The following is a 19,905-nucleotide window of genomic DNA, read 5'->3' as shown; positions in this document are numbered from 1 at the left end:
CACCTGTAATCCCAGCACTTTGGGAGGCTGAGGTGGGAGCATTGCTTGAGCCCTGGAGTTCTAAACCAGCCTGGGCAACGTGGAGAAACCCTGTCTCTACAAAAAAAATACAAAAAATTAGCCGGGCGTGGGTGGCACATGCCTGCAGACCCAGCTACCCAGGAGATTGAGATAGGAGGATCACTTGAGCCTGGGAGGTTGAGGCAGCAGCGAGCCGTGATTGCGCCACTGTATTCCAGCCTGGACCACCGAGTGAAAAAGGTCCATATATGAGTTTTCTAGGCTGTATACCAATATCTGAATACTCAGTTAGAATCTAATTTTTAGGAATTACTACTCACATCTTGGTTTTCTCTCCTGTTAGTATATTAATTATTTTATAATTTACTAAAATGTGGGGGAAATAAGATTTTTTGTGTATTTAATTGGTTATATAAAATATATTTATATGTTAATATATAATGCATAGTAAAATATATATTTATAACATTTATAATTAGATATAGCCACTGGTAATAATTTTAAGTACAACTTAATATACTTGATCAATCTCTTATATGTATAAAATGGTAGTGGTTAGTTGCTAAGTTGAGACCTATTCAAAAAGTATTAAGATAACTTAGTTCTCTTGTTCTTAAACTGCTGCTAATTCATTAAAACTCATTTGTTTTTCCTTTTCTTTCTTTCAATAAATTTTCTTTCTTTCTTTTTTTCTTTTTTTTTTTTTTTTTGATACAGACTCTTGCTCTGTTGCCCAGGCTGGAGTACAGTGGCACGATCTCGGCTCACTGCAACCCCTGCCTTCCAGGTTCAAGCAATTCTCCTGCCTCAGCCTCCTAGGTAGCTGGGGCTACAGGTGAAGGCCACCAAGGCCGGCTAATTTTTGTATTTTCAATAGAGACGAGGTTTCACCATGTTGGCCAGGCTAGTCGCAAACTAATAACCTCATGATCTGCCTGCCTCAGCCTCCCAAGGTGCTGGGATTACAGGTGTGAGCCACCACACCTGGCTGAAATTTTGTTACTGAGAACTCCTCTCATTGCTTCGTTTGTTTTTTATTTTATCATATTATTCTTATTATTATTATTTTGAAGACAGAGTTTCTCTCTTGTTGCCCAAGCTGGAATGCAATGGCACGATCTTGGCTCACTGCAACCTCTGCCTCCCAGTTCAAGCGATTCTCCTGCCTCAGCCTCCTGAGTAGCTCCGATTACGGGCACTTGCCACCACACCTGGCTAGCTTTTTGTATTTTTAGTAGAAACGGGGTTTCACCATGTTAGCCAGGCTGGTCTCCAACTCCTGACCTCAGGTGATGGCGCCCGCCTCGGCCTCCCAAGGTGTTGGGATTACAAGCGTGAGCCACTGTACCCGGCCTGTTTGTTTTTTGAGACAGGGTCTTGTTCTGTCACCCAGGCTGGAGTGCAGTGACACAATCACAACTCACTGAAGCCTCCAGCCAGGCTCAAGTGGTCCTCCCATCTCAGCCTCCAAAGTAGCTGGGACCACACACGTATGCCACCATATCCAACTAGGTTTTGTGTGTGTGTGTGTGTGTGTGTTTTGTAGGTTTCCCCATGTTGCCCAGGTTGGTCTCAAACTCCTCAGCTCAAGTGATCCACAGGCCTTGGCCTCACAAAGTGCTGCGATTACAGGTGTGAGCCATCACACCCGGCCAGCAGTGCTTCTTTCTTTACATTTAGAATTCTCTCTTTGATCTGTTCTCTTGGAACAGTGCTTTTCATACCACAGGTTGTTATCGCCCCATGTAGGTTGTGAAATTAACTCGGTAATGAACTTTAATAGAATAGAAAATACTAGATACTCCATATAGTACAGGTGCATATTTAAATACATCTACTGATTTATGTATATACTGAGTCTTAGTGTAAAGATACTTGGCCTTCCAACTTAGAATTTAATGCTATTTTAGGTAAATACTCTAGTTTTACTTGTTTAATTGTGTCATATCCCTTTTGTGTTAAACACTTTCCCTGCTTTGTGTGTGCTATATTTATGTAACTTTATTTCTTATTCTCATTGTCAGTGCTTCTCTTAATCATCTTACCATATCATTTTCTGCTCTTCTCTATAACCCCCACTTACGTCCTCTTTACATTCACAGAGGTGGCATTTTCAGAATCCTACCTCTTCTCTCTATTGCTGCTACTTCCATTTAAGTCCATGCTGCAATCAGTTCTCAGTAGCTTTCTAACTGGTATTCCTGTTTACACTCTTGCCCCAGAGTGTCTTCCCCAGAGTGTCTTTTCCACATAGCAGCCAGAGTGATCCTTCTGAAGTGTAAGTTAAGTCATTATCACCTTATTATTAAAAATCCTCTAATGACTTTACTCAGAGTAATATCCAAAGCCTCATAATCTGGCACTGCTGCTACATCTCTGAATCTTCTTTCATTTTCCTTATTCATTGTGCTACTTGTCTAAATTGTGCATGCCTCCTTCCACCTCAGGGTTTTTACTTCTTTTCTCTTTTTTAAAAAATTCATTTCCCCAAGATTTTTCATGAGTTGCTCCCCCCTTTTCCCCCCCCCAGATCTCTGCTTAAATATGAACCTCTTTGAAGGCATACTCGGTCAACTTATCAGAGATCACTATCTATATAAAATAGTGGCTCCCCCACCCTGCACTCTGTTCTCTTCATAGCACTTATCACTTCTGCTGTTGTATATGTTTTTGTTTGCCTGTATCTCCTCACTGTTTCTATTTTGTTGATTGCTGAATCTTTACTATTTAGAGTAGTTTCTGGCACATTGCGGGCTCTTAACTATTGAATAAATGAATGAATACACCCTCAAAGGGAAGAAAAGATGTAAAGTTGGTGGGGGGTAGGGATTAAATGTGTAGTCTCTTGGTCAATTAAACTGCATTGTCTCCATTTGTATTCTTGGATTACATAGCTGTAAATAAAGTTTAAAAGCAAATCCAAGAACTTCTTTTTTTAATTTTTATTTTTTACTCTTTAAACTGGGTACTCAATGCTTCATCTCTAGTTGCTTTCTTCACCCAAAGAAAATGTATTGAATGAGTAGCTAAAATACCTACCTAAAATAAAATAGTGCTTTTTTCTGTTTTGGCTAATAGAATGGTGGAGGCAGGGATCAGTAACTTATAAAACCCCAGTTAAAGTAAAAATGCATGGCCATGTACAGTGGCTCATGCCTGTAATGCCAACACTTTGGGACGCCAAGTTAGGAGGATCTCTGGGGGCCAGGAGTTTGAGGCTGCACTCAGCTTTGATGATGCCATTGCACTCCAGCCTGGGTGACAAGGCGAGACTCTGTCTCTTAAAAAAAAAATAAAATTTTAAAATTTTGAAATATGTGGCCAAGCACAGTGTCTCACACCTGTAATCCCTGCACTTTGGGAGGCCGAGGTAGGCAGATCACCTGAGGTCAGGAGTTCAAGACCAGCCTGACCAATGGTGAAACGCTACCTCTACCAAAAATACAAAATACCATACAGGCATGGTGGTGCATGCCTGTATCCCAGCTACTTAAGAGGTTGAGGCAGGAGAATAGTTTGAACCCGGGAGGCGGAGGTTGCAGTGAGCTGAGACTGCGCCATTGCATTCCAGCCTGGGCAACAAGAGTGAGACTCCATCTCAAAAACAAACAAAAATTTTGAAATATGTGATTTTATTATAGTATATTCTTAGAAACTAGGTTTTCATTTAAAATTTCATTTTCCAAATTATTAACTGATTTGTGTCTTTTCCCTCTTCTTTTTAGGAAGAAAAAAGATGCAATTGATCCCTTACTATTCAAGTATAAAGTGCAACCCACTAAAAAAGAATTATATGAGTCTGCTATTGTTAAAGCAACACAAATCAGGTAAAACTCACTATCTTCTCAATAGTAGTTTAAAGTAGAATAATTATGTAAGATTAAGAAGGTCTGATGTAGAACAAATGGGAAGTACTGTGATTGCTTTCCTTTTTAAACATAAATGTACATTTATATGTTCATAGACTGATTAAAATACTAAGAATCCTGATGGAGGCCAGGCGCAGTAGCTCATGTCTGTAATCCTAGCACTTTGACAGGCCAAGCCAGGAGGATCACTTGAGGCCGGGAGTTCAAGACCAGCCTGGACTGTGTGGCAACACCCTGTCTCTATTAGAAAAAAAAATCCTAATGGACTTATTGAGCCCTTTGTTTAGATGACTAGCCCCTAATAGTCTTCTGTCTAAAGAATTAAAAAGGGTCCTATTTATGAAGTACTTTTCATGAGATAACTCGATTTTTAATGTTAATAAAGGTGCTTATAAATGTCACGTTTGTAGTATTCATTAGACAAACATTTGATCAGTTTTTTCCTATTCATTAAGAAAGTTAAATCATAAAAAATGAGTATCTTTAAAAAGTTCCTGTTTGAGGCCTAATCAAAGGAGACAGAAGTTAATATAAGAAGTTGTGGCCGGGCGCGGTGGCTCACGCCTGTAATCCCAGCACCTTGGGAGGCCGAGGCGGGCGGATCATGAGGTCAGAAGATCGAGACCATCCTGGCTAACACGGTGAAACCCCGTCTCTACTAAAAATACAAAAAATTAGCCGGGCATGGTGGCAGGCGCCTGTAGTCCCAGCTACACGGGAGGCTGAGGCAGGAGAATGGCGTGAACCCCGGGGGGCAGAGCCTACAGTGAGCCGAGATTGCGCCACTGCACTCCAGCCTGGGTGAAAGTGAGAGACTCCGTCTCAAAAAAAAAAAAAAGTTGCTTTAGTGAGTAATTAATACATAAAAGAACTGGCTTTAGGTTATACAGATATATTTTAGGAAAATCCCTATTGTTGCCTGTTGGGTTTAGGCTCTTAGTCATCTGAAAGCAAGATGATATCAGCCAGCTATCAACCTGCCATCTAGGAGTCAGTCTTGTATTTTGTTTAATGTAAAATAATTTTTGCTTATGTTCTCATCCCTTTTGTTCCATATATATTCATGTATCCAAACAAAAGTGATAATAATATAAGTATTAAGAGAATCCTGAGATAGATATATCACTTTCTGTGGCTGTATTGAGGTGTGTGTGGTTTGTTGATTGGTTGGTTTTGGGGGGCTCATCATTAGTTTAAGATCTCTAGAGCATTCTACACTTTACTTTATATTCAAAAATAATATTCTAAAACTAATGTTTGATTATTCAAACTTTAAAAAATTTGTTTAGTTGATGGGCTAATGAATAGCATCGTTGAGACTACAGATATTTTCCTTATTCACAGTTGAGTTTTTTTCTTTTGCCTTTAGTTCAGGATATGTTATTTATGTAATGTAACTCCCTATTTAATATTTTTCATTTTTCTATTTACTTTTTGACTTATACTTTAAATATAATTATTCTGCTAGATCATGGTTAGTCTTGGTTAGCTCATTTTCTTCCTAATTGGTAAGCCAAAGAATTACAACGTGAGAAAGTTATACTTCATAATAAAAGACTTCAGTGACTTATAGCTCTTTGTTAGCCTCAAAAAAAGTACAGTACTTTTTTTTTAATAAAGAGATGGTAATATTCCTCTAATAAAGAAGAAGACTTGATATGCTAGAGTAGCATTGACAAGTAGAACTTTCTTTTATAATGGAAATGTTACATGTATGCTGTCCAACAGCCATGTGTCACTATTGAGCATTTGAAATGTAGCTAGAAAGAATGAGGGAACTGAGTTTTTAATTTTATTCATAAATAAACAGTATGTGGCTAGTAGCTACCATGTAAACTAATGAAGTCCTTGAGGACTAGTTTCTTCAGTAGTCAACAAGTAATTACCTTCACTTTACCAGCTTGCAGAGATATAGCAGAGTCCTTGTTCTCATGGAGCTTTAAGTCTAGGAAAAGAATATAGTCATCCTTGGTTATCTGTGTGGGAGGGAAATCTTTGGATGTTCAAGTTTCATAAAATGGTGTAGTATTTGCATTTAACCTACACACATCTTCCCATGTACTTTAAATCATCTCCAGATTACTTATAATACCTAATACAATGTAAATGAAGTATAAATCATTGTTATACTGTATGGTTTAGGGAATACTGACAACAAAAAAAGTCTGCACGTTTAGTACAGATGCAGTTTTTATTTTTTCCAAATACTCTTGATCTAAGGATATGGAGGGCTAACTGTATACATTTTTGGGAAGGCCACTACTTAAAAATCATATATTGTTTATGCACTTATAGGAGCTTTTTAACGGCTTTTTCTTGAAAGGAATACATTGAACTCAATTGAAACATTTACTTTTTCCTAAAAATACTTCTATTTCTTTTCTATTGGTTTTGTTTTGTTTGTGGTGGTGTTTGGTACTCTTGTGGTTTTTAATTGGGGGGCAAGGGAGAATAAAAAACAGTATGTTTTAGAATATAAATTTTAAGCCTCTTTTAATTTTCATCCCACTAATTTGTTGGTTGTCATGAGATTTAAATACAAAATGTTTTAAAATTTGATACAAGCTATGTTCAACTTTGTTTACAATATCCACTTGAATATTGATTTGCAGCACTTAATATGATTTCTGGTAGTCTACTGATTTTAATTTTTTTTGTTTTGTTTTTTTGAGACAGAGTCTCACTCTGTCTCCGAGACTAGAGTGCAGCAAGGCAATCTTGGCTCATTGTACCCTCGGCCTCCCAGGCTCCAGTGATTCTCCACCCTAAGCCTCCTGAGTAGCTGGGATTACAGGCATGTGCCACTACCGCCCAGCTAATTTTTTTTGTATTTTTAGTAGAGATGGGGTTTCATCATGTTGGCCAGGCTGGCCTTGAACTCCTGACCTCAAGTGATCCACCCTCCTCAGCCTCCCAAAGCGCTGGGATTACAGGCGTGAGCCACTGTGCCTGGCCTGATTTTAATTTTTAAGAGAATTTTAATGGTTATACTTGTAGGGGTAATCTAATTTTATAAAATTTGATTTACTCTCTATAGCATATTTTCCTTAAAGTTTGTTTTCTTTTTTTTCTTTTCTTTTCTTCTTCTTTTTTTTTTAGACAGAGTCTTACTCTGTTGCCCAGGCTGGAGTGCAGTGGTGTGATCTTGGCTCACTGCCTCCTGTGTTCATGCCATTCTCTTGCCTCAGCCTCCTGAGTAGCTGGGACTACAGGCATCCACCACCACACCCGGCTAAGTTTTTGTATTTTTAGTAGAGACAGGATTTCACCGTGTTAGCCAGGATTGTCTCAATCTCCTGACCTCGTCATCCACCCGCCTCGGCCTCCCAAAGTGCTGGGATTACAGGTGTGAGCCACTGCGCCCAGCCCTTGAAGTTTGTTTTCTCAGTGGCCCCTAAACAATAAATGCATATTGCTGTTTTTGTAATAGACTTTTTATAATAGATTCACTCATGTAGATCTTATAACTTCCTACATAAATACCTCTGTAAAAGTTTCTTGTAACTTCTACATAAATACTGTTAGAAGATGAAGTGTCCTTTGATTCCTAGGCTTGAAATTCAGGTTACAAATTTACAGAGATTATGGAGTTGGGGTTGAACTCTTTGATGCTAACACTACTCCTCTTTGACTTCCTTGCCTCCTGTAGCCGGAGAAAACACCTATTTTCTCGTGATAAACTAAAGCTTTTTCTGAAGCAACACTGTGAACCACAAGATGGAGTCATTAAAATAAAGGTAATCAAATAATGAAACTATTTGTTGGAACACAGAAAACAAAATGGATAGTGTTATAAAGTTATAACATTGCTGAAATGTTATTTCAAAGATCATTAAAGATTGCTCTCTTTTAATCTGGAGCCAATTTTTAGTACTTTTGAAAAATATTTATTGGATTAATTACTATTTCTAAAATTGCTAGAATTGCTAGGTGGTTCAGTTACTACCACTTATAAAAAAGATCAACAAGGACAGGTGAAAATAGAAAATTTGGAAAAAGAAAAGTTATCAGGTGGGGCAACTATAGCTTCCTAATACCTATAGTGTGGTTCTGGCTTACAAAGAATAGACAGATTCAAAGAACAATGCTAAACAGAGCCTACTAGATAAGAGAAAATGTATAACAGAGAGAGCATTGGCTGGGCACCGTGGCTTACTCCTGTAATCCTTGCACTTTAGGAGGCCAAAGTGTACATACTGCTTGAGCCCAGGAGACCAGCCTGGAGACCAGCCTGGGAAACATGACAAACCCTGTATCTACAAAAATTACACAAATTAGCTGGGTGTAGTGGTGGGTAACTGTAGTCCCAGCTACTTAGGAAGCTGAGGTAAAAGGATCACCTAAGACTAGAGAGGTCAAGGCTGCTGTGAGCTGTGATTGTATCACTGCACTCCAGCCTGGACAACAGAATGAGACCCTGTCTCAAAATAATATAATAATAATAATAATAAAAATAAAAAGTATCATGCTGATACTAAGCAGACAGATTATATTTTGTCAATAACCATTAAGAGAGGAAAAAGTCAAGTTTTAGAGATTTCACATTGCACACTAAATAAAAAGTTAAATGGTAAAACTCAAAGTAATTTTTTATAATGCAAAATATTCAACTTTTATTGGGATAAAGACACATTAAGTGAGAAAAGCAATAGAATGGAGCCTTATGCCTGTAGTCCCAGCTACTCTGAAGGCTGAGGTGGGAGGATCACTTGAGCCTGGGATTTCAGCCTATCAGAAGGTGGGAGGAGGGAGAGGATGGGGGAAAAATAACTAATGAGTGCTTGCTTAAAACCTGCGTGATAAAGTAATCGGCACAACAAAACCCCCATGACACACGTTAACTAGGTAACAAACCTGCAAATGCACCCCTGAACTTAAAATAAAAGTTTAAAAAGGCAGTAGAATGGGTTAGAGAGATGTATGCATTTGTCACAAATCAGCTCCTGCATGTGTTAGATTTGTGCATTTCACTGTATATAAATGTTTAAAAAGAAGAGAAACTTTAAAAAAAGAATGAGTTTATGTGAAAAGTTAACATTTCAGGTCTCTAGAGGCAAGATTGATGAATAAAAATGGATACTTGGTTAACTATTGGAATAATAAAGTTAAATCTAACTCAAAAGAAATGAAACAAATTTTAATGTTAAACATGATGAGGTACTTAGGAGAAATAGAAAAAAAAAATACCAAGGATGAGATTGAGCATAAACATAGGTTTTAAAATGTTATGAATAAGTGAGCCAATATCGTGCCACTGCACTCCAGCCTGGGCAACAGGAGACTCCGTCTAAGGGAAAAAAAAAAAAAAAAAAAAAAAGTCATGCGTAGATTTCAAGGGCAAGCGCCGGGGGAAAAATACCTTGAGTAAATACAATGAAGAACGCAAATTTACTAGAGAAACATAAGCACCCCAGTAGGAAAATGGTCAAATAGATATGACTAAAATTCACAGTGGATGAAATATAAAAACTTGAAAACGTAAGATTGCATCATCTGAAAAATAATTTTTTAAAAATGTGAGCATATTTATGTATCTGCCTTGATAAGATTCAATTATGTTCTGTCTATAGCATTATCAGGCAGCTATATTAAATGATGCTTACAAAAAATTTTAAAGATTTAGATACTTGCGATAAATGGCTAGAACAGTGCCTGACACTTGATAGGCAATTGATATATGTGAATAGTTGTATATGTATATTGTAAACAGCCAGTTGGCCAATTCCTCTAATTTACAAAAATTTCTTACACATCAATGAGCAAAGATGACCCAATTGGAAAATGGTGATAAAAGACATCAGCAAATATTTCACCAAGGAAAAAGTCAATGAACATGGAAAGAAGCTCAACTTTACTTAATAAATAAATGAGAATTAAGGTCACAATAAACATTTTTCACTTAGAGTGTAATAGAAGATTATTAATGGATATGCTGGTGTATTAATCCATTCTCACACTGCTATAAAGACATACCTGAGACTGGGTAATTTATAAAGAAAAGAGGTTTAATCGGCTCACAGTTCTGTGGGCTGTACGGGCTTCTGCTTCTGGGGAGGCCTCAGGAAACCTACAATCATGGTGGAAAGCAAAGAGAAAGCAAGCACATATTCACATGGCTGGCAGGAGAGAGCGTGAGGTGGGAGGTGCTACGCACTTTCAAACAACCAGATCTCATGAACAGCAAGCAGGGAAGCCCGCTCCATGATTCAGTCACCTCCTACCAGGACCGCCCTTTAACACTGGGGAGTACAATTCCACGTGAGATTTGGGTGGGGACACAGAGCCAAATTATATGAGCACAGCACTTTGTGAGCAAGCACACAAAGTTTGATAACCAGTTTTGGTGAGCATAGACTGCTGTTAGGAGTACCTACAAGTACACAAAGGTGTGGGTTTTGTGTATTGTGTGTATGAATAAGGAACTTTGGCAATTAATGTACTAAAACGTATTTTGGCCTTTATGAGTGTGTATATATATATTTGAGAAGAAACCACCCATGTGCTTTATATTCATATTTAAGGTACAATTCTGTAGATAATTACATAATTCTATTCTGTAGATAATCCTGTTATCCCACGTAATTCAGAAGGTTATGTGGGATGGAATATGATCATTTTAATGAAATCTTCCTTAATGGGAAGTTTTGATAGATTCTTGATTTATTATCATCGCCAGAACTGGTTGAATTCTAGGTGTTTAAAGCTGTGCTCTACCTACAAAAATAATTATACACAAAATATCCTTTTCTGTTTTGTTAACTTTTTGTATTTTGTGTCATTATTTTCTCACACATTTCCTGAAAGGTATTTCTGTAAATGGCACTTGTTTTCGTTGACTTGTTTGAGAGGAAGAATGATGATCTTGGCCATTAGGTCAAAAATAACAAAAAGTCTAGGGTTGCAAATGGATAAAAGGTAAGCAAGACTGGGCGCAGTGGTTTATGCCTATAATCCCAGCACTTTGGGAGGCCAAGGCGGGCAGATCACTTGAGGTCAGGAGTTCGAGACCAGCCTGGCCAACATGGTGAGACCCTGTCTCTACTAAAAATACAAAAATTAGCCAGATGTGGTGGCACACACTTGTAATCTCAGCTACTCGGGAGACTGAGGCAGGAGAATCACTTGAACCTAGCAGGCAGAGGTTGCAGTGAACTGAGATCATGCCACTACACTCCAGCCAGGGTGACAGAGCACGATTCTGTCCCAAATAAATAAATACGTAAATAAAATTAAAATAAAAGAACTTTAAAAGGCAAACAAATTCTAGATACAAGGTAAAAGGAGATAAACTATTGGATTTAGTAATTATTCTAGAACCACACCATTTCTGGCAAGAATGAGGTTGACTTCTGAACTTAAATTCTTTGTTTAAACTTTATAGGAATTTGTAAGTATTTCTGCTTTTATCAAGACTAGAGGGATGTAATGGGAAATTTGATACATTAAGTATTTAAGTTATTACTCTACCCTGGGAGGAAAATCTAAATAAATGTTCAGCAGTTGGCAAATGGTTAAGAAAGGTTAATACAGTGGATTTTTAATGTTAAATATATGGATTGATTATTCATTTACATAGATTGATTATTCATTTACGTAGAAAATCTCACAATTTGTCAAAGCAAAACAAATTATTGTATAATATATACGTAATTTTGAAATACAAGAAACTGTACAACCATTCTTGAGGTATTGTAAAGTAATCTTTGAATTGTGGTTTTCTTTCTGGTAAGGCTAATTAATTATATAGTGGAAAAAGGATTGGTTAAACCAACTAAAATGTATTTTACTACACAATAATGCATAAAATTCTAATGCTTTTATCCTTATCTTTTTTTTTTTTTTTTTTTCCCCTGAGACGGAGTCTTACTCTGTCACCAGGCTGGCGTGCAGTGGCACAATCTCTGCTCACTGTAACCTCCACCTCCTAGATTCAAGTGATTCTCCTGCCCCAGCCTCCCGAGTACCTGGGACTACAGACGTGTGCCACCACATCCAGCTGATTTTTGTATTTTTAGTAGAGATGGGGTTTCACCATGTTGGGCAGGATGGTCTCGATCTCTTGACCTCATGATCTGCCCACCTTGGCCTCCCAGAGTGCTGGGATTACAGGCATGAGCCACTGTGTCCAGCCTATCCTGATCTTTTAACAGCATTAATAGTGGCCATATGACATGTTAGGGCATATCTGTATGTTGTTTACTAATGTGTTATTATTGTACCCTATGTCTTTGTTTTATTAAGGCATCATCTCTTACAATGTATAAAATAGCAGAACAAGATTTTTCTTATTTCTTCCCTGATGATCCACCCACATTTATCTTCAGTCCTGCTAACAGACGAAGAGGGAGACCTCCCAAACGAATACCTGTTAGTCAAGTAAGTAGAGAATTGATTAAAACTACATTTTCACTGTTAGTAAAACAGTATTCAGAATCAAGAAGTATGTTTGTCTCCCCTGACATCCATAGCCTAGAGGAAGAAACTCATTACCTCACCAAAAAGTATGTGAGTGTGTTCTATATGTTGGTAACTGCTCAGCAATGAGGCTTGTAGAAGTTTCAGATGTGAATTAGATATGACTTTCATACCAAAAGGATTTTATACCAAAGTGGAAGCAAACACATAAGCAATTACTGAAATGTAAAGCAGGGAATAAACTATGGGATTGAAGTGTAAAATAAAGAGCAATAAATTCTGACAGGAAGAAGTTATAGGGGGCTTTAAAAAAGCAATAATGCAGCCGGGTACAGTGGCTCTTGCCTGTAATCCCAGTACTTTGGGAGGCTGAGTTGGGTGGATATTTGAGTCTAGGAGTTCTAGACTAGCCTGGCCAACATGGCAAAACTCTGTCTCTACTAAAAATACAGGAGCCTGAGGCATGAGAATTGCTCAAATCCGGGAGGCAGACAGAGGCTGAGGTTGCTGTGAGCCCAGATCATGCCACATTGCACTGTAGCCTGGACAACAAAGCCAAGACTACATCTTAAAAAAAAAAAAAAAAAAAAAAAACCTACACAAATTAATTAGGTTAGAGACATTCTTAGAAGAAATAAAATAAAAATAAAATTTGACATTGGCCACAAGAATTTTTCTGGTATGTCTTTTTTCTACATCTTTTATATTTGATATTTACACCATCTAGTTTATAAAGTAAGCTGAAAGTTTGTTTTTCTAATGCATTTTTAAGGCTCTTTCTATATATTACCAGTTTTTCCTGAGATATTCTTGTAATAATTTATAGAGCTACAGAGTTTATAGAGCTACATGTTCTGTTTATTACTAAGATTAGAGTTATTAACAGTTCAGTTACACTTTTTTATTTATTTATTTTTTTTTTTTGAGATGGAGTCTCACTCTGTCACCCATGCTGGAGTGCAGTAGCATGATCTTGGCTCACTGCAACCTCCACCTCCTGGGTTCAAGCAGTTCTGCCTCAGCCTCCTGAGTAGCTGGGGCTGCAGGTGCATGCCACCATGCCTAGCTAATTTTTGCATTTTTAGTAGAGATGGGGTTTCACCGTGTTGGCCAGGCTGCTCTCAAACGCCTGACCTCAAGTATTCTACCTGCCTTGGCCTCCCAAAATGCTAGGATTACAGGCATGAGCCCCTGTGCCCGGATCAATTATACTTTAGAATAAAAACTCATTTTAGACTGGGCATGGTGGCTCACACCTGTAATCCCAGCACTTTGGGAGGCTGAGGGTGAGTAGCCCACTTGAGGTCAGGAGTTCAAGACCAGCCTGGCCAACATGGCAAAACCCCATATCTACTAAAAATACCAAAAAAAATAGCTGGGTATGGTGGCACATGCCTATAATCCCAGCTACTCGAGAGGCTGAAGGAGAAGAATCACTTGAGCCTAGGAGGCAGAGGTTGCAGTGAGCTGAGATCACACCACTGCACTCCAGCCTGGGGGATAGAGCGAGACTTTGTCTCAAAAAAAAAAAAAAAAAATCATTTTAGTATAAAGAAAGTATAATTGGTGAGAGTTTTAAATTTTTTGCTTTTTATTCTTACTATAAGAACCAGGCATACTATTTTGGATTTTTTTTTAGGAGGACAATGTTGCTAATAAACAGACTCTTGCAAGTTATAGGAACAAAGCTACTAAAGAAAGAGATAAACTTTTGAAACAAGAAGAAATGAAGTCACTGGGTGAGTTTTAACATTCTTTCCAAAAGCTGATTAGGAATAATAAAGAATATTTCTCTGCACCTGAGTGGGGGATGTTTCTGAAATGGCATGTTTCTGGTTAATTGTTTCGAAGTGCAGTTATTTTTTCTATCAGATAACTATTGTTTGTTTGTTTGCTTGTTTTATAAATAAGACCGCTTCATCTCTTAAAATTTCATGGTCTTGCATATTCCCTATTAAATTGCTTAGTGCTAGATTAAGCAGAAGTTTGACTTTCCAGGGCTTACAAACTGGGGCTATTTTGTTTGATTCACACAGCCTTTTAAAACATTGCTTCCCAAACTTGAATATACATATGAATCACTTGGGGATCTTGTTAAAATGAAGATTGTAAATTAGGTCTGATGAGGGAATGAGATTCTGCATTTTTTTTTTTTTTTTTTTTTTGAGACAGGGTCTCGCTCTGTCGCCCAGGCTGGAGTGCAGTGGCTCAATCTCGGCTCACTGCAAGCTCCACCTCCTGGGTTCACACCATTCTCCTGCCTCCGCCTCTCCAAGTAGCTGGGACTACAGGCGCCCGCCACCACGCCCGGCTAATTTTTTGCATTTTTAGTAGAGACGGGGTTTCACTGTGGTCTCGATCTCCTGACCTCGTGATCCGCCCCCCTCGGCCTCCCAAAGTGCTGGGATTACAAGCGTGAGCCACCGCGCCCGGCCGAGATTCTGCATTTTTTAACAAGATGATGATAACCTTACTGCTGGTCTTCAGATCACACTTTGGGTATTAGGGCTTTCAAAGGCACAGATATGTTTGTCCCAGTACTGTAGTTTGTCGTAAACTTAGCCAATTTGCTTTTCCTGTTTTAATAATCTGCTGGCTCCCTGTGGGAATTTTAAGAGTCTCTACTAATCTCATTTAACTTTAAATTATTTCAAGGATTCTGTTGTTACATCAAAAAAATTGCCAAGTGTTATTTTGTCTATATATATAGTTCTAAGTTTGATTTTTCTTCACAGCTTTTGAAAAGGCTAAATTAAAAAGAGAAAAAGCAGATGCCCTAGAAGCGAAGAAAAAAGAAAAAGAAGATAAAGAGAAAAAGAGGGAAGAATTGAAAAAAATTGTTGAAGAGGAGAGACTAAAGAAAAAAGAAGAAAAAGAGAGGCTTAAAGTAGAAAGAGAAAAGGTATTCATTTGAGTATATTAGCTATACTCTCTACATATAGTAATACTACTTTACATATCTACATCTATGGTTGATTTTTAAATGCTTTTACTACTTTCATTCACATTTATGAATATGCATAGAAAGTTGATTTGTTTATCTCCCTTTTGCTTTGGAAAATTTAACATGCCTTTACACATCACTTAAAACTTCTTTTAGAATGCAGTTCTAAATGATTTTATAGTTTAGACTTCCAAATTTAGGGAAGATGATATATGTAAAAGTTTATATGTAAAACTTTAAGAGGTAAAATACGCAGTTTGAAAAATAAAATAGGCCGGGTGCAGTGGCTCACGCCTGTAATTCCAGCACTTTGGGAGGCCAAGGCAGGTGGATCATGAGGTCAGGAGATCGAGACCAGCCTGGCCAGGAAGGTGAAACCCCATCTCTACTAAAAATACAAAACTTAGCCGGGCATGGCAGTATGCGCCTGTAATCCCAACTACGAAGGAGGCTGAGGCAGGAGAAGGTTACAGTGAGCCAAGATCACGCCACTGCATGCCAGCCTGGGTGACAGAACAAGACTCCGTCTCAAAAAAAAAAATGAATAATGTTCTTATCCTACTTGAAAAATAAGGTGTAATAATAGTGTTTCAGCAAATCTTTGATTGTGGTCTTCAGTGATACATATTCCTTAGAGAATTCTATAGCTGGTTTCCTCCAAAGTCATTTTCAGAGATTTCTTGGGATATTCACAAGTAGCCTTAGAGGATCATATTACATGCTCTGTGCCCATTTTAGTTGTCTGTAGTCTCCCTTGAATTTTTTTTTTAATTATACTTTAAGTTCTAGGGTACCTGTGCACAACGTGCAGGTTTGTTACATAGGTATACATGTGCCATGTTGGTTTGCTGCACCCATTAACTCGTCATTTACATTAGGTATATCTCCTAATGCTATCCCTCCCCCCTCACCCCACCCCACAATAGGCCCTGATGTGTGATATTCCCCACCCTGTGTCCAAGTATTCTCATTGTTCAAGTCCCACCTATGAGTGAGAACATGTGGTGTTTGGTTTTCTGTCCTTGTGATAGTTTGCTGAGAATGATGGTTTCCAGCTTCATCCATGTCCCCGCAAAGGACATGAACTCATCCTTTTTCATGGCTGCATAGTATTCCATGGTATATATGTGCCACATTTTCTTAATTCAGTCTATCATTGATGGACATTTGGGTTGGTTCCAAGTCTTTGCTATTGTGAATAGTGCAGCAATAAACATACGTGTGCACGTGTCTTTATAGCAGCATGATTTATAACCTTTCAGTATATACCTAGTAATGGGATCGTTGGGTCAAATGGCATTTCTAGTTCTAGATCCTTGAGGAATCGCCACACTGTCTTCCACAATGGTTGAACTAGTTTACACTCCCACCAACAGTGTAAAAGCATTCCTATTTCTCCACATCCTCTCCAGCATCTGTTGCTTCCTGACTTTTTAATGATCGCCATTCTAACTGCTGTGAGATGGTATCTCATTGTGGTTTTGATTTGCATTTCTTTGATGACCAGTGATGAGCATTTTTTCATGTGTCTTTTGGCTGCATAAATGTCTTCTTTTGAGAAGTGTCTGTTCATATCCTTCACCTGCTTTTTGATGAGGTTGTTTGCCTGGGTATCACCAGCAGAGCCTGCAGAACAGCAAATATTGCAGAACAGCAAATATTGCTGCCTTATCCTTCCTCTGGAAGCTTCATCCCAGAGGGGCACCTACCTGTATGAGGTGTCAGTTGACCCCTACTGGGAGGTGTCTCCCAGTTAGGCTACACAGGGGTCAGGGACCCACTTGAGGAGACAGTCTCTCTGTTCTCAGAGCTCAAAAACCGTGCTAGGAGCTGCCAGACAGGGATGTTTAAGTCTGTAGAAGTTTCTGCTGCCTTTTGTTCAGCTACACCCTGCCCCCAGAGATATGGTCTACAGAGGCAGCCAGCCTTTCAGAGCTGCGGTGGGCTCCGCCCAGTTTGAGCTTCCCCGGCTGCTTTGTTTATCTAGTCAAGCCTCAGCAATGGCAGACCCCCTCTCCCCCTGCCAGGCTACTGCCTCGCAGGTGGATCTCAGACTGCTGCACTAGCAGTGAGCAAGGCTCTATGGGCATGGGACCCGCTGAGCCAGGCGTGGGATATAATCTGCTGGTGTGCCGTTTGCTAAGACTGTTGGAAAAGCGCAGTATTTGGGCGGGAGTGTCCCGATTTTCCAGGTGCAGTCTGTCAAGGCTCCCCTTGGCTAGGAAAGGGAAATCCCCACCCCTTGGGTTTCTTGGGTGAGGCGATGCCCTCCCTGCTTCGGCTCGCCCTCCGTGGGCACCAGTCCCAATGAGATGAACCAGGTACCTCAGTTGGAAATGCAGAAATCACCCTCTTCTGCATTGATCATGCTGGGAGCTGCAGACCGGAGCTGTTCCTATTCGGCCATCTTGGAACGGAAACCAAATGTTTGTCAAATAGGCCATTGAGGTGGTATAGGAGGTCTAATATAAGTTTACTCCAGAAAACATAGAGGACAGAAAAATCACCAGAAATCGGATGGTAACATTTAGAGATAGAATTAACACTTTTTTTTTGAGATGGAGTGTCACTCTGTCGCTCAGGCTGAAATGCAGTGGCTTGATATGGGTTCAGTGCAATCTCTGCCTCCCAGGTTCAAGCAATTCTCCTGCCTCAGCTTCCCGAGTGGCTGGGATTAGACGTGCCCACCACCACGCCTGGCTAATTTTTGTATTTTTGGTAGAGATGGGGTTTCACCATGTTGGCCAGGCTGGTCTCAAACTCCTGACCTCAAGTGATCTGCTCGCCTCGACTTCCCAAAGTGCTAGGATTACAGGCATGAGCCACTGCACCTGGCCAGAGAGAATTAACACTTTGATTTGTTTATTTCTAGTCTTTATCCTCTGCCTTAAAAAAACAGATCACTCACCATTTAAAGTTTTATATGCTTTTTTAATCTAACATGATCATAAACATTCTTTCATGTTATTAAATAATCTTAAGTGGAATTTTTAATGACTGCATAACTTATTAGTCATAGCTAAGTGCTTTAAATAATACTACTGTGTTCAAATTTCTGAATAAAGTCTTCTTTTTTTTTGGACTATGTCCCAGGATAAATTTGTAGAAGTAGAATAAATCAAAGGGTAAGAATATTTTTAAAACTTTCTATACATATACATCACTAAGTATTTCCCAAGCATGTGCTTATTTACACTGTTAGCAACAATGAATTAGAATGTTAACCTTATTTGATCCTATAAGAATTATTTCTGAGGTTGGGGGTGGATAATTTATTTAAGCAGACTATTCAAGTTACAGCAAGTTCCGTAACTATCTACACATTTTATGTTGAAAATTTGATAAGTGCACATCTGTTTACCTCTGTTCTTCCTAAATTTCAAAGAAGAGAATAATATAATAACATATTAAATATACTTACTGGAAAAATAGTAAAATATTTTACTTACACTGCTTTATTAGAGACATTTAGCAGTTAATATTTATCTTGCAATTTCAAAAACCAGAATCAAAAAGTAAGGGTTTCAAAAGACCGAGAGAGTAAGAGAAATAGCCTGAATTACAAGAAAGAAGTCTATCTATTCTAATATTGTTGCTTTTAATTATTGTTCCCTCTTTGTATCTCTAGGCTGTTATCAGATTCAAATGAATCTTGAAAATGACAAATGTATTACAAATATAAGGGGAAGTTTCATTTTAGGCAGTCTAATAATTTATTTTGCTAGGATCTTATTGATAGGAAGTAGAGGGAAAGCTATAGATCAAGTCAGATTAAATTAATATTTATTCAAGAGCTGCCCAGGCTGGAGTGCAGTGGTGTGATCTCAGTTCACCCCAACCCTCTCCTCCTGGGTTCAAGCGCTTCTTGTGCCTCAGCCTCCTGAGTAGCTGGAACAACAGGCGCGTGCCACCACACCCAGCATATATATATATATATATATGTTTGTATTTTTAGTGGAGATGGAGTTTCGCCATTTTGGCCAGGCTGGTCTCAAACTTCTGACCTCAAGTAATCCACCTGACTCTGACTCCCAAAGTGCTAGGATTACATATGTGAGCCACTGCACTCGGCCCATTTTCAGTCTTCATAGCATTATGTTGATAGGTATTATTTTGATCAGTGGTTCTAAAACTTTAGCGTGTATTAAAAACCACCAGAAGGGCTTGCTAGAACACCAGTTGCCAAGTCCTAACCTCAGAGTTACTGCTTCAGTAGGTATGGGGTAAGGTCCAAGTATTTGCATTTCTAACAAGTTCTCAGGAGATGCCGATGCTGCCATATAAATTTCTAACATGAATTGTTATTAACTTTTAAAAATTTTTAGGAAAGAGAGAAGTTACGTGAAGAAAAGCGAAAATATGTGGAATACTTAAAACAGTGGAGTAAACCTAGAGAAGATATGGAATGTGATGACCTTAAGGTATAAACATGTTATGTGATGTTTGGCACACATAGGTTTTAAATGCCCTATGTGGCTTTGCTGATGAAATCATTCTTTTATTTAATAGCAGCCTCTTTTCTTTATATTTAACCGAGAGGAAATAGCTAGTTAAGCAAATGTTCACACTTAGAATTCCAAGGTAGCATTGTTAGTGTTTTATAATCAGCTTTGATAGTGATTCTTATTCTGTAGAAATAATAGGTCAGTTTGTGTG

General features: G+C 38.6%; 1 protein-coding gene across 4 annotated transcripts in view; it reads left to right on the top strand.

Annotated features, from left to right (window-relative positions):
- The window catches only part of BAZ1A (bromodomain adjacent to zinc finger domain 1A), a 119,015-nt gene that overhangs the window by 56,778 nt on the left and 42,332 nt on the right, over window positions 1-19,905 (top strand). For all 4 annotated transcript variants that reach the window (XM_058429453.1, XM_032179766.2, XM_032179765.2 and 1 more), the window contains 6 exons: window positions 3,747-3,848; window positions 7,540-7,627; window positions 12,132-12,266; window positions 13,945-14,044; window positions 15,041-15,207; window positions 19,575-19,670. In XM_058429453.1, the coding sequence (XP_058285436.1) occupies window positions 3,747-3,848; window positions 7,540-7,627; window positions 12,132-12,266; window positions 13,945-14,044; window positions 15,041-15,207; window positions 19,575-19,670 (688 nt within the window). The remainder of the gene's footprint in view (window positions 1-3,746; window positions 3,849-7,539; window positions 7,628-12,131; window positions 12,267-13,944; window positions 14,045-15,040; window positions 15,208-19,574; window positions 19,671-19,905) is intronic.

The sequence above is a fragment of the Hylobates moloch genome, unplaced genomic scaffold (assembly GCF_009828535.3).
Source record: "Hylobates moloch isolate HMO894 unplaced genomic scaffold, HMol_V3 SCAFFOLD_16, whole genome shotgun sequence".
In the NCBI taxonomy this organism is placed as follows: Eukaryota; Metazoa; Chordata; class Mammalia; order Primates; family Hylobatidae; genus Hylobates; species Hylobates moloch.
The sequence above is the reverse complement of the archived record's forward strand: the minus strand, read 5'-3'. Positions and strand labels throughout refer to the sequence as shown.